Source organism: Rhododendron vialii, chromosome 8a, assembly GCF_030253575.1.
Source record: "Rhododendron vialii isolate Sample 1 chromosome 8a, ASM3025357v1".
In the NCBI taxonomy this organism is placed as follows: Eukaryota; Viridiplantae; Streptophyta; class Magnoliopsida; order Ericales; family Ericaceae; genus Rhododendron; species Rhododendron vialii.
This window is the reverse complement of record NC_080564.1, coordinates 31,864,577-31,879,390: the sequence shown is the minus strand read 5'-3', so window position 1 is coordinate 31,879,390 and position 14,814 is coordinate 31,864,577. Positions and strand designations below refer to the sequence as shown.

Genomic DNA, 14,814 nt, shown 5'->3' with positions numbered 1-14,814 from the left:
GAGGTGTTTTTGTCAGGATTTCTGCTTGAGATATACTTATTTACGGATGTGCGGTAAATAGCATGTTTGAAATAGAATCATCTTCTAATCACAACTGTTCAAAAGTATTTTGGTTGGTTCAAATTTTAATAAAAAAATTCAAATAAAAGTTTAACTCTTCTTTAAAAAAAATTTATTAATATCCTGACCATCGAAAATGCTTTTAAATGATAAGCATTGAGTGTTGTAAACGACGATGACAAAATCTACTGTCCGCCCTTAGGGCTGATTATAAGTGGGTCCGGTAGCTTTAAAATTCTATACGTGTCCTCTGAAAATGAGGCAGGTAAAAGGGACATAGATTGTATGAATGAAAATGACGAACATAACCCCTCCCCTCCCTTTAACAAAACTAGAATGGGACTTTTACCACCAAACGACGACCACAGTTCCCAAAGCAACTTTTCCTCTTTTTTCTTTTGTAAATAATGTTTCGTTTTCACTAATAAAAAAATTTCAGCATTTTATTATTTCGTTTTTAAAAATAAAAAAGTTGTCAACAAACACTATTTTTCTACAGTAACTTTTTTTTAATAGCAAAAACTTTCATTAATCTTGAAATTGTTATAAGACTAATAGGAGTAAGAAAATAGCATCATGCTCAATGAACAATCATTTGCCCCATCCAAAACCTAAAACCTACGATTGGCAAGAAGCCAATCAAGGACATCCTTTGAGCCAAAGCCCGAACACTCCTATGAGTCTAAAAAACCCAGATATTACAATTACTACAGTAGCCTACTCATAATCCATCAACTTATTCATTACCGGAAACAATTTGATATTTCTCAACAATTTATTCACTACAAGAAACACCTAATAACTTCTCAACTACAAATAAAAATCTAAAAAATTTTAACTACCGAAAATACCCTGGTAAATTCCGCCAAGGAGTTTTTTGGTTTCTTGGGTTTTTTTTGTTTTGGTCTCCTTTAAATTTTTTTCTCTATTTGATAATTTTGCAACAAACTTTTGTAGATTATTGATTTAGCTCGATAAAAAAATCAAAAAAATGAATTTTTTTTATTTTTTATTTTTGTAATATCTAAGATAAGCTCAATCCGAGCCGTTCATTAAATATGCATTTTTTTAAAGGTTCCTGCGAAAAATCATCTCAATCCGATACCTATAGTTACAGTCGAAAATCTGAATAAAAAGTTGGATGATTGGATTGAGCATCTATAAGTATTGGATTTAGTTGATTTTTCACGAAAACCGTTGAAAAAATATTTTACATTTAATAAACGAATCGGATCGTTTGTGTGGGATCCGTGATAGACCTCATGATAAAATATTTTCACAATCTGTACACAAATGTCTGTGTGGTTAGCTGTGTTGTTTGGCAAAATAGCTTTATATTCAAAAGTCGAAAAAAAATATTCACACTGAAGCTGTGGAAAGAAAATTAATGAACCATTGGTCGTTGGAATGGTTAAAAAGGAGGTGCATCTCTTATGGGGAAAAAGGGTAATGGGGTTAATTTGCCTTACCAACTCACATCAGTCAATCACATGGGAGGAAAAGGCTGGCAATGCTTTGAAATTGGACGGAACTACAGACCTTTTTGGACGCGTGCAGGACACCATCATGAGCCCACTAGGTTGACTATAGATAGAGGAACCAAACAAATACGGAGTATTTATAGCTGTTTACAACAGCTCCCTAAATAAAATTTTCTCACCACTCCAAATAAATTGGTATGATGGATCCGAGGTCTTCATGGGACCTTGTCAATGTCGGGTCTCAGTCTCCCTCACACAAGAACATATGGGAATCGATGGTTTGTGCACACATGGACACATGGTGCTTAGGCCCCGTTCCAGAACTAAAAAAAAGCCCTTATTTTTTAAGAAGGCAATTTCAAGCTTAAAAATGAGAGGTTTATTGAAATCTAAAAATATGCACTATGGATCTTGTTTGAAAGATCTCATTGAGATCTTTTATACGATGCAAAAAAAATTGAAAATTTATTTTTCATTTACATTATTTTTGAGTTTGAAAATGTGAAATAAGCTGCTTATTTTTTAAGAAAGTTTCTGGAACGGGGCCTTAGGCCGATCTTCAGAGCCCACTGAGGGCATCCGCATCTCCCTTGTCATACCCTTCTGCAACTATACTAGCGAGGAAATCATGTAAAATTCGCGAGCATCAGACTCTTTATCACCATCGTTACTTCAACAATTTTGTAGTTTTGCTACAGTACCTCGCGTCTTCCCGCGAGTCACTGTTCATTCGGTAGACAATATTTTATTTCTTAATCTATTAGCTTCACCAGATCGAGACTATGAGGCGGTTACCTTCACCGACACCGACGACATGGTCTTCAACGACAGCATGGCCTCGATCGACGCCGGCAACGGGCCTTCTTTGATCGACTAGTCTTTATTCTTCAACGCCTTCTTTTGATCGCCGGCAACGGGCCTTCTTTGATCGACTGGTCTTCATTCTTCAACGCCTTCTTTGATCGCCGGCAACGGGCCTTCTTTGATTGACGGGCCTCCGACGCCTTCTTTGATCAACGGCGACAGGCCTTCTTTCTTTTCTTTGTTCTGCCTCTCAATCAGATAGTAAAGTCAGAGAGGAGGGCTTTTGGTTTGCTGTTTTTTTTTTCCTTTCTTTTCTTTGCTGTCCTTTTTTTTTTCTTTGCCGTCTTTTTTTTCTGGAATAAAGAAAGGAGTAATATTTGAAATGGGATAATTTTAATACAGAGAGTCTCATACAGTAGACATTTTAAAGTGAATAGCTAAAGTAATAAAGTGACTTTTTGATATGTAAGAGCATGTACACCAATGTGGAGGTAAATTACCTATGAACAGCAATGATATCAATCCCGTACAGTACCGGCCGGTACGTACCGGATTTGAGAGAAACCGGTACCCTAACCCCCCCAATACCGTTCCGGACCAAATATCGGTCGTTACCGCCCAGTACCGGTCATCTCGGAAAATACCGGCCGGTATCGGAGTACTGGGAATTCCAGCCGAGATTTTGCAGATTTTTTTTTTTACTGTCATTTAATCATTCTATGGTCCAAAAAAAAAAACGTTTCAGAATATTTTTTTGGGTTATCTTAACCCCAAAAAAAGCGTGAGGCTCAAATCCCAGATTTGCACTCCCCTGCACACGAATAACCCGTGACGCGCACCCGGTTAATTAGTTTCCGAATCAGTTTTTTCAAATTGCCGTCGGCCACAACCCATTTTGCCGAGCGCACAAAGCCTCTCCTTGAGTCCTTATTTACAAGTCCACTAGTATGCAAAGTCATTTAAGATGGAAGAGAGTTTTGTAATTAGGCAATGTGAGACAAGATGCAAACACATTGGTATTTTATGATGAATTGCATAGTATGGGGGATTTTTTTGAATTATGATTATATATATTGTAGTTGCGGTAAATTCGAAACGGTACCCGATATCTGACCGGTACCGATACGTACCGTACCAGTAGGAAAATCGGTACCTTGACCGGTACGGTATTCATAACATTGATGAACAGTTGACAATATTAGTTTTAGCTATCAACTTTTTTATTTGCACCTACACCAACAATGTCTATTTTGCTTAACCTCAATTAAAATATATATTTTTCTCACTCCCCCCCTTCTACAGTCCCTCCTCTTTCCCTTGCCCGAAAACCCACCATTCCATGGCCATGGCCGTTCCCTGCGCACCATCCGCTCCAACCTCTACCGCACCCGCTCCTTCCCGTCGACCAACCCCCCCTAATCAACCAGTTTCTGTCTCGAAATCGATTTTGTTCTTGATTTTAGGAGCCCAATCGAGTGTGTTCAAGTTCAATTTGTTGTTGCGAGCTTCGGTTTGTCGATTGTTGTTGTTGGGTGTTGTTTGTATCTACCTGAAATCAAACCCAATAATTACACCCCGCAAATGATCAATCATCAAACAAGAACTTGAAAACCCAGAACAAAAAAAGAGCAAATAAAAAAAAATCCACAACTTACTTCAACCTGGTTCCGAATGATTCATGAAAACCCTTGAGCTTTTCGTTGAAAACATTATGGGTTTTGAGCGATTTCTTCATACTCAGCTTCAGCAGGAGGATAAGATTTCTTGTATTTGTGATTGGAGGAGTTGGGTTGCCCGCATATGAAAGAGAGAAGTGAAGAACGAGAGAGAGAGGGGAGGAGGAGGAGAGAGAATCAATAATTGTTTAAAGGATGGCTATGAACAGTTCCTCGGTAATAATACCGAACCAATTCTATCAAAGCTATTTTACCTTTGGTTTTTGCTAATCTGGTGCAGGTCACTTTTGTAGCTTTCAGTCTCTATTTTACCTAATATTCCCTAATATTCTTTTTTATTGATTCCACTATTTTCTCTCTCTCTCTCTCTCTCTCTTCTTTATATTCTTCTCAAATTGCTTCCCTCAAAAAACAGAGTGATCACTGGAAACCCCAACAAACAATCAAAAATGAAGCAGTTGGGCAAATCTAAACCTTTCTCGAGAAATTCAAATATTAATCGTAAAAGGGGTAACAATCTTTGGGTTTATGTGTTTGAGGCCTACGGGTGGGTGGAAGATAGATGGTCTCCAATAATGGAGCAGAAGCGAGATCCCTATTCGTGGATCGGAGGACGACGACGGAAAAGTGAAACTTGAACAGAAAGTAGCGGTGGAAGATATTGGAACCATTAAAATTGCTTAAATAAATTGCAAAATAATGATGGAGTCAAGACGAGGATTGCGTAGCCGAAGGAAAATTTGTGCGAGAATTCAGAAAGACGGAGGAAAGAAAGATTTAGAAGTACAGAAAATTGAATAAAAAAACAAATAACAAGTGAACAGTAACTCTTTACCCTTTAAACTAAAGAGTCAGTGTAGCATTTCTAAAATACTGAGAGGAAAGCATGGTTTTTTGGGTTTTTTCTCGCCACTCTACCTAAAAAGAGCATTTGTAGAGCCTAGCGTGGATGCTCTAAGTGTGGAATCAACTCGATTGGAAAAGTGTAGGTGTTTGATTCAATCTTTCAAGTTTTCATTCAGATCCTATTGCGGGATAGGCCCACTTGAAAATTTATTTTGATAATATTGGACGAATTAGATTATCTGTATGGAACCCGTAGTGCTGAAAACTAATCTGTGCACCGTATGTGCACAATCCATTGGTTCCCATAGCATTTTCGCTCACACTAGCGGCCCCAGAAATACTAGGGGCCAAATATGGAGATGCATGCGTGTTCCAATTTTTGGAATTTAATTTTATTCACCCTCTTATTACCCTCCTTCTATTGATGGAAATGGAGTGGATCTCACCACAAAGTGATGTCATATTTATTAAAAAGTGTGTTGCAAGGATGTGACCTACACCATTTCAACCAATAGGAGAGAGGGTAACGTTCACCCTCTTTTAAGGAAGGTGGAAAAAATTGCACTCCAATTTTTGGAACCGAGGGAGTGTGCTGCACAGCCACGTGTTGTGCGGCCGCTGGAGCAGCCTTGCCGGCATAGGCCCGACGATCGGAGATGTCCACTACGTAGAACTCGTCGAGTACTATAAGTGTACCAAAAATCAATCGGATCAAATATTGTTAAGTATTTCATCGGAATACATATAACTTGGAAAAAAATGAATCCTAATAGATACAAAACACTAGATCAAAACCATTGAATCCATTCTTTTCGAATTATATGTGTTTCGATGAGGTACTTAACGATATTTGATCGGGTTGATTTTTGGTACACTTCTAGTACTCAACGAGTTCTACGCAGTGGACGTCTCTGATTGTCGGGCCGATGCCGGCAAGGCGGCGTCGACGGCCGCACAGCATGCTGCACAGCACGTAGCTGTGCAGCACACTCCCCCGGTTCCAATTTTTTCACACAAAGTAATCCGATTGTTCATTAATTTTGAAATGATTTCTTGAGTGGTCTTGGAAAAAATTAGCTCGTGGTTAGTACAATTTCTATGTTTTCATTCAGAATTCAAGATTCTAAATTCTAAATGAAAACTTGAAAGATGGATCAACACCTGTAGAGGACTCCGCTGCACCAGTATGGGACCCTGGGGAGGATTTGTCCCGTCACACTACAACACTATTTATAGAGGACCATACTGCACCTATATTGGGATTTGGGACCGAAGCTAAGTTTTCAATATGTGTGGTGGTATTAGAAGTATGTTTATCCTCGATAAGAAGCTATAAAAACTTGAACCTAGGCATTTTACAACGAAATCTAAGTTTCTAACCACTCAACAACTCATGCCATATGCAAGTGAAGATTACTCTGGAAATAGCTTTTGCGTCCATGATCTTATAATTGCAATGGATATTGATGTCCGCTAGAGGGAGGGTTCTTCGAACCCGACCTCGGTGGCCTCCTAGGCCCCCTCAATACTCAATCACCAGACGGTTGAAGAAAGAGGAACGCAAAAGCGCCATTAACATATTCAAAGATAATGGGCCATTTAACAACAGGTATTACTAGAGCTTTGCGAGCAAAGTGAATTGTGGACATAGGATCTGCAATTGGGGCCGACTATAAAACTAGTCCTAGCCCAAAAAAGAAAATGCCCCGAGCCCAGATTGGTCCATCACCCTAGTCCCGAATGAAGGGACATATACCTCTCATCCGTGTTCGTCCAGCCCCAGGCCCGTCCGTGAGAAGAGGCGAGGAAAGCTTGCACCTTGAGTCGCCAAATTTCATAAGGTGTTATAATAGGTACTATAAATGGTAGCCTGTTATGCTAGCATAATTACTACGTTTGCTGTCAAAAATGTGAGTAAAGCGATACTTTTTACGTTCTAGTAATGGTCACTACTTTAGGAGATTTTATCTATCTTATTACTACATGTTTTTATTTTGTCATTTTGAGATTGATTTACTAATTATTTTGTTTGCTCGTAAAAGTATGCGAAGGGCCGAAACTTTAAAGTTCGCCTTGAACCATTATTTAGGGATGACCCTGGTCTAGCATAAGGGCTCATTTGGATGCATGACTGCCGGTTGCAATTGTTTTACGTACTTGTTGCGTATAAATAAGCCAACTAAAACAAAAAGATTCGGTACCTTATGGGTTGCTTAATTTCTTGTTTTTTCCTTTTATAATCGGATCTCCAAATTAGATTGCGCACAATTCGAATAATTCCGAATTTCCGGGACCTTGAAATTAACAACCGGATAAACACTCTAATGTTTCCATGATTTGGAATGTTTTGACCTCCATGAGATTCAAAGGTGTGAACTCATGGTGAACAATCACTTTTTATTGCTTTCCTCTTTCTCATTTGGCCATACCCTTGGGGCTTGCTTAATTGCTCGTTTGGAACATAATATCATGTGGGGACGTGGGCTTTTTTGACCAAAAGAGCTCAGTTCGGCATCTCATATGCGTGCAGCTTGGTTAGTGTGATTGTTTGTGTCATTTTCATATGGTGTAGCGGCCTCATTCGGCTAAGAGAAATAAATAAGTACTTATTTTTTAGACTAAATATAATGTATTATGAGAGAATGATATATCTCATAAAACAAAAAATAAGTACCTAAAATTGGACTAACTAAACCTCACTGGACCTGGATGGTGTTGAAAGCATGGAAATCCCATGACATTTCGTGTTCCACACATTTTACAAGCAGTAGCTTTTCTAGCATTCATCAAACTAGCTAGTCGCCACTTTTGGGTGTTTGTCCGAACATTATTTGATTGTCCTGCGGCATTACTCTGCACTATTTGTCACATGGTATATTGTTTCGTCCAACGTAAAAGACATGAGTCTTACAATATTAATCGGATCTCGTGGTGCTTAAAAAAAGTCTAGTAATGCGTAAACAACATTGAATAATTATCCGTCCCTTCATTTTTACGAAAAAAACAAAAGGAGAAGAAAGTTATGCGCTGCAGCTGCTGTCGTGTGCAATGTATAGAGTACCCATTAATTAAGGCCATCTCAAATGTTGAATGGCATATTATGATCAGAAAAATAGCCGAGAAATGATTAATATACACAAATAGGAGTACTCTTTCAGAGCTCCAAAGGTGTTGCTCCTAACATTTTTCAAGTGTTTTGTCAACTGTAGTAGGAATATCAAACAAACAAAAAGACAGGGAGATGGGGTAGGGTAGGTGAGGGGGAGAGAGAAATAGAGGTGGGGACTGGGGAGCTCTGCTGTGTCAGAGTGATTGGAGACGGAGAACCGTTAGAATTGTGGCTCATATGTTAAGTATGAAAAGATACAAAAGAGTTCTAGAAATAGGACAAGTTGTCCAAACGGAGCGGAGCGGCCGGATTGATCGCTCGACACAACATCTCCTAATGGTTACAATGGGACCCGAGAATGCTGTCAAGCAAAGTACTTGTACAACTCTACTACTATTGGATATGAATAGTGGTGTATTTGGACAGGTGTAACCGAAGCTTTGGAAGAGGGCCCGCAGAGAGCAAGATAACCGGTCGATGATCCCCTCCTTGAAACATGGCCACATGCACATGGAAAGAAACGTGATACTTTCTTCTTCCCAACGAATCCACGGTTTAATTAAACAAACAGCTGAATTAAGGCCAATTTTCCCTGCACTGGGTGTTTAGTGCCTCCAAAACCTCCAAAATTTCTAATCTTAAATTCCTGAAATTTCATGTTTTAATCTTTTGAAATATATATATATATATATATATATATATATATATATATATATATAGAGAGAGAGAGAGAGAGAGAGAGAGAGAGAGAGAGAGAGAATTAAATGGGGTAGTGGGTTGGAAGTGTATGACAAATAAAATCCAAAAAAGAAACAAGAGCAACTAAAACAAAATTCCTTCTTGAAACAAAAGAGTGGCACGTAAGAACTAAGAAGCTATCTTGCTTGAATGAAACAATTTTTCTCTTGTACTTTTTTTTTTTTTTTTTTGATCCGCAATTTTTCTCTTGTATAGGTTGAGCACTTTAACCACTCAGCCATGGATGGAAAGAAATTTCTAAGGTCTTCTTTTGTGGAGGAGATTCGACAGGTTTGGATTCACCAATAAAATCGAATACTGAGAAAACAGAGACAATCAAAAAGCCAGAAAGAAGAGTTTGTTCTCCTCCTTTTCGAGAATCCATACATACCTCATCAGTGTATGGACAACTATTCTCTCAAGCATAGGTTTAGATAAATACAATGTATGCGATGAAAAATTATGTCTAGAGCTTCCGCACAGTGCAAACTTTTACTGGAGTACTTGCTAGTATACTAGTATTAAAAAACCAAAAACACTATCAAGAAAATAAAAATTACTGTAAATCCAAAGCTTCGGTCCTGGATAGTATCTTACGTAGCAATCTGGCCCTGGATAGCATCATAAGCTTTTTAGGTCATGTTCTGCTAAGATTCTTATTTTTTGAGTACTTATTTTTTTTATTTTACGAGACAGATCATTCTCTTATAACACATCACATTTAACTCAAAAAAATAAATAAGTATTTTAATTAGTCAAACACACCCTTAGGCCTTAGCATATGCTGGAGGGCCTCGGCTCCTCCTCTTCGTAACAATAAGAAAAAGAAAAGACCAAAGAGAACAAAACATTATTTGAACTTTTTCCGAAAAAAAGTATAAACCCCTCCGCCATGCCTTTACTTTAAGTTATGCACCAGCTGTTGGTATCATATTTGAATGTTGATTTGTCAACTGAAAACCGAATAAGGGAACATGAAATGACCCATACATTTATTTTGAAAATAGTATTTTGCTAACCACCATACCATTTAAAATTTAGGTGGTAGCTAAAAGGACACAAAAAGCGTGCCATAAATTGAAAAATCAATCTGCATTTCACAAGTTTTATTTTCTCACCTTTTTTCAGCACAATTCTTGCTTTACATTTCTTTTTGCATTTCAGCTAAGTTCTGCTAGAATTTCTGGAGCTTTTTCTTGTTTTCTCTTTATTCAAAAAAAAAAAAAAATTTGTTAATTTTGTGCCTAACTTTTGTGAATTATTGATTCATTCTAAAAAAAGAAATCAGAAAACTAAAAATTATAACTTTTACCCAAATATTTTTAAAAATATCCCCAAAAAAATTAAAAAAGCCGATTTTTTAGATTTATCTTGAATATTTTTAAAAATATTTGAGTAAAAGTCATTTTTTTTACTGTTCTGATTCAAATCAATAATCCACAATAGCTAGGTGCAAAACTAACAAATATATAAATAAATTAAATTAAATTAAATTAAAAAAAGCCTCAATAATCTTAGCAGTACATCGTCTTCTTATCATTTCGCCCATTTATTTCCTTTTATTCCCCCTCAATCCAATTTTTTATTGTTGTTTTGGGCATTCCCTTGCCCTTTAAGTGAATCAAGCCAAGGTGTCCTGGAAGTTTCAATACTCTCCAGTCAAACTGATAATCCAACCGGTCCAGCTAAACCGCATACTTTTACATACAGGATCCTTCACATTATTTAATTAACAGCAATTTTGGTCCCATCATTCCAAATTTCTACTGTATTTTTTACAGGTTGAATTTCCAATTCTTACAGAGTATCTGATGTGATATTCTTCTATGGACGATTTTTCCCTGTAAAACTCCATAGAAAAGGTATTACTGTACTAGATTTTCCATCATCTGTCGTCGATATACCAAACCTGCCAAAAACAATCCAGAGAAACAAATCATCAATTTCAATCAATACAACGTCAAAAACACTCAACCTGAACAAATATTAGAGGAGAGAGAGAGAAGAGAGAGTGTTTACAAGCACCACTCCCAACAGTACTTACACAGGAGATCCTTACACAGACTCCAGAAAAATCCACAATCCACCCAAGATTTGCCAAAAACGCACCCATCTCTCTGCAATAAAAGAACAGAGGACGCACATCACAAACCCCACCATACAAAACAGAACAAAGCAACAAACAATCAACGATGCGGACACAATTTTAAAACATAACTCCAACCGCAACTGTGTTTGGGTTCTGAACACAGCCATGTCCAGAGCCGTAAGATGCACTTGGGTCTGCAGTCCACGCACACGGAACTGGGTCCGGAATTGTGTTTAACAGTTTTTTCTTCCTAGACTTTTCGGCAACGAAAACAACGATTATCGCCTGCGATCTACTCCGGTAACATCTTAATTTGTAGCTTTAATCCTTTTTTTATAAAGGCAACAAACTTATGGTACAAATAATTTGAATAAATCTATCATACTATGAAAATTCCAAAAAAAAACCCCCGGATCCATCAAAACTGATCCGTCGACTTTCCCTCTCATAATCCTTCGGCTTTCGACATGACCGAAAGCCGGCTAGGCCTGGGCTGGAAATCGGCCCTCCTCCGCTGCTGATGCGACGACGGCCGTATCAAGGCCGCCAGAGCCCTCTTCACCAAATCCCCCTCCACCGTCCCAATCCTCACCAACGAGTTCGTCATCGCCGATCTCCTCGCATACAACCTATTCGAATGATACGACACCGTGTTGTCCTTATTAAACCGATTTCGACTGCTAACGTTCTTGTGGAGGCTGCACCGGAAGGATCCCGGGTGTGTCGTCGGCGAGCACATGCACGTCTTTTTCTGGCCGGGAATGGAACGGCTGCTGTTGTTGATCTGTTGTTTCTGGGTGAAGGAAATCGAACGGCTGGGAGACGTGGGTCGGTCGAGCGAGAATCGGACGGATGGGGAGGAAGACGAGGCGGGTTCGGTTCGGGTCAAGAACCTTCCATTAGAAGAGAAGTTGGAGATTGAGGAGGAGATGGAGGAGGAGCAGAACCGACCCGAGGGTGAAATCGACCTCTGGAAACTGTGGAGTGTCGGTCGGCTCGATTTGGTTCTGGACCATGAGTCCGCCATTGTTGTACCAGTAGAGAGAGAGAGTGGAGAGAGAAGACGGTGGTGGTGACGATGATGAGAGAGAGTGACAAAGGAAATTGATTTTTTGATTAATTTAATGAAAGCCGATTGGGTCTCCAATTCGGCAAACCTAGCTAAACTCAAGCACGGTATTTATAGGGGAGTTGAAGGGGAGGGCAGCGTTGTGGTTACGGATGTTGATTGAGGGTAGTTTGGGAAGTTCAGTTTGATTAAGATAATAGACCGGCCGTTGGTTGGACAAACCGGAGGTGGGGATAGGGGTTGCAAAAGTGGGGCCAGGCATCCAGTGGGCTTGAAAAGGCCCACCACAAGCTATGGGCTGTCGGGGTGGAACTCTACCTCCACGCTCCTTTTTGCCAGTGCAAACTTTTTTTTTTTTTTGGCGTATACGGACCGGTTTACTTGCATCTTAGCTAATCACCTCCCCGTCTAGGAAAAGGTAGGCCTTCTTAAGACTAGAGAATTCACAAGAGATTACTTTCTTATAGCCAGACCTTATGAATCAAACTCTAATTAGTTGTTCGAGGATTAAATGTACCAACCAACCGAACTTGCCCTTGGGCTGCTAGTGCAATTACCTTCTGTGTTAAAGAATTTATCGTATGTTACCTGGCGCATATTTGAGTTGTTTAAATGTGTTTTGAACAGCTCGAATTCGAGCATTCTCTCTCCTCTTTTTCGGCCTTTAAATATTGACCGTCAAAAACACATTTGAACGGCTCGAATGCTCGCCTAGGTACCAAGTAAACTATACTATTTGCACCCAAAAAAATTTACTATATGGTTGATAAATAGGGAAATACATTGGGCGCGGAATTTGGCGCCATTTGTCACTGGAAATTTGATGGCCGCTCAACCGGCTGACACGTGGGGTTAATCTATTATGTGGTGGGGCCCGTTTGCTTGATAAAAGTAGAGAGAGAAATACACCTATCCTTTGGTTTTTTCGTTGTGTTGTCAGACGGCTGACATGTGGTGTTCCTTCATATGGGGAGGGAAGATTAGATTGGCATGAATTTGCCAAAATACTAGTATAACTCCATTTCTCTTACTATTAGAATTACTTTCGAGATTATGTATTTATCCTTATTTTTTGTTTTCCAAAATTACTTTTAAGAAGTTTATTTTTTAATAATGTTGATGCTCTGTTTGGTTTGTGATTTGTAGTGTTTTTAAAAAATGAGTGAAGAGATAAATGAAAGTAATGATTAGAGAGAGGTAAAAATTAGAAAGAGATAGAATGAGAAAAAAGAGTAATGATTGAATAGTTAGAGAGAGAAATGAGAGTAATAATCGAGTTGATAAATATTTTTTGAATAGAGTTGTGAAGTGAACAAGACATGAGTGTCTTGAGTTAGCTTTGCGAAAATCTGATCTAACTAACAAACACGAAAAAAATCTGAATAATGATAAAATAAAAAAATTATTGTCCAAAACTTTGAAGTTAGGCTACACTTGTTTTGATGTAAATTTTTTTTTCAGTATTTAAATATTTTTCTCACTTTCCGTTGTTTGGTTAGACAAAAGAAAGTAGTACTAAAACATTTTTTATCATATGGGCACAAATGATTTCATCCCAAATTTTCAAGTAAGCTGTTTTACGACAATGGATTGGAGTCTTCCCCGTTATCAAATCCCAACAGGAGAGTGTTTTTTTTGCCAAAATGTTTGGAGTTTCCATTGATAGAAAAAACAGTACATCAAGAAGAGCAAGATCGTCACAACACAAGGGCGCGAATCAAGCCACAAAGGAGAGGCCAGTAAGAAAGTACCCCACTCCCACACACAAATCTTCTGGGCACAACATTGACCGCGGAAAAATGCATATTCAAACCAAAGAAAACCCCAAAGGGGAGGAAACAGCACCATTAGGAAATCCAAAAAACAAATGCAGCAGAGAAAAACAAACCAAAACCTACAGAAACAAATCTACACTCCTAAATTCGGTCACTGGGATCGCAGATCACCGCAGCAACCACACGCCACCATCCAGCAACACCAACAGCTATCTCCGTCCCACAACAACAACCTCGTCAGGGTTCGAACAAGCGACACCCAAACAACAAGGTCGGGTCGGCTTGATAACACCGACAAAACTCTCATGGTGAGGAAGATTGGAAAAGAGAGCACATAGGCGGACTTCACGCGGACGATTGACGCCATTGACGGGGAGCACCAAACTCAGGGAGGCACAGATTTGGAGAGAGAGTAGGAAGAAACAGAACCACAGCCGTCACCATGTCACCGGACAAACCGCTGCTTCGGTTCTAAGGGCTTATTCGCCGAAGGATCTCAACAAGCGGCCCAACAACCCATCATAGCAGGGAGTGGAGGGGCGGTGATGGAGGGGTGGGGTGGGGTGAGGCGGCAGCCCCTGGCCCCCTGTTAAGAAACCCTACCAGTTGTATGTAGAGAGAAAAGAAAAGAAAAGTTTTGTGGGGGGGGGGGGGGGGGGGGGGGGGGGGAAATTCAAACAAGAGAGTTGAGAGGTGTTAAATTTCCAATTGCCTGGGTTTTGGGGATTTTTTTTTTATGAAAATATGTTTTCAACTGCTACCAAACACAAGAAAATAATAACATGAAGATTATGTGTTGCAAAAATATTTGACATGAAAAATATTTTACGTCGTAGAATATTTATTTCGAAACAAACAGAGCCTTAGTGAAAACACCCTTCATCATCTCATATCTCATGTAGAAAAAAACTCGCTTCTAAATTCTAAGGTAAGAGCGGATCAAAAAAAAAATTATAAGGTAAGACCACCAAATCCAATCTCTGGTGTTACTCCGGCGTCTTTTCATTTATTGATTTCTATCACAATTCTAACAAGAAATGGAAAGAGATCCCACCACTTTAAGAAATTTTCATATTTCAACATAATTATACATCATTGAAAACCATTGGCTCTTCATTGTCGTTAAACTTTGAATGAAATGTTTCCTTCTTTGAGGGGAAAGTCTTA

The 14,814-nt window shown here is 38.9% G+C and overlaps 1 protein-coding gene across 1 annotated transcript; it reads right to left on the bottom strand.

Annotated features, from left to right (window-relative positions):
- Nucleotides 1-11,115: 11,115 nt before the first annotated feature.
- On the bottom strand, nt 11,116-11,973 carry LOC131335371 (uncharacterized). Its single transcript, XM_058370695.1, has one exon. The coding sequence runs from the start codon at nt 11,828-11,830 to the stop codon at nt 11,249-11,251; it is 582 nt and encodes a 193-aa protein (XP_058226678.1). The 5' UTR covers nt 11,831-11,973; the 3' UTR covers nt 11,116-11,248.
- Nucleotides 11,974-14,814: the final 2,841 nt, after the last annotated feature.

Excerpts from the sequence above, each read along its gene's own strand:
- LOC131335371 (XM_058370695.1), bottom strand. The coding sequence starts at position 11,830 with ATGGCGGACTCATGGTCCAGAACCAAATCGAGCCGACCGACACTCCAC.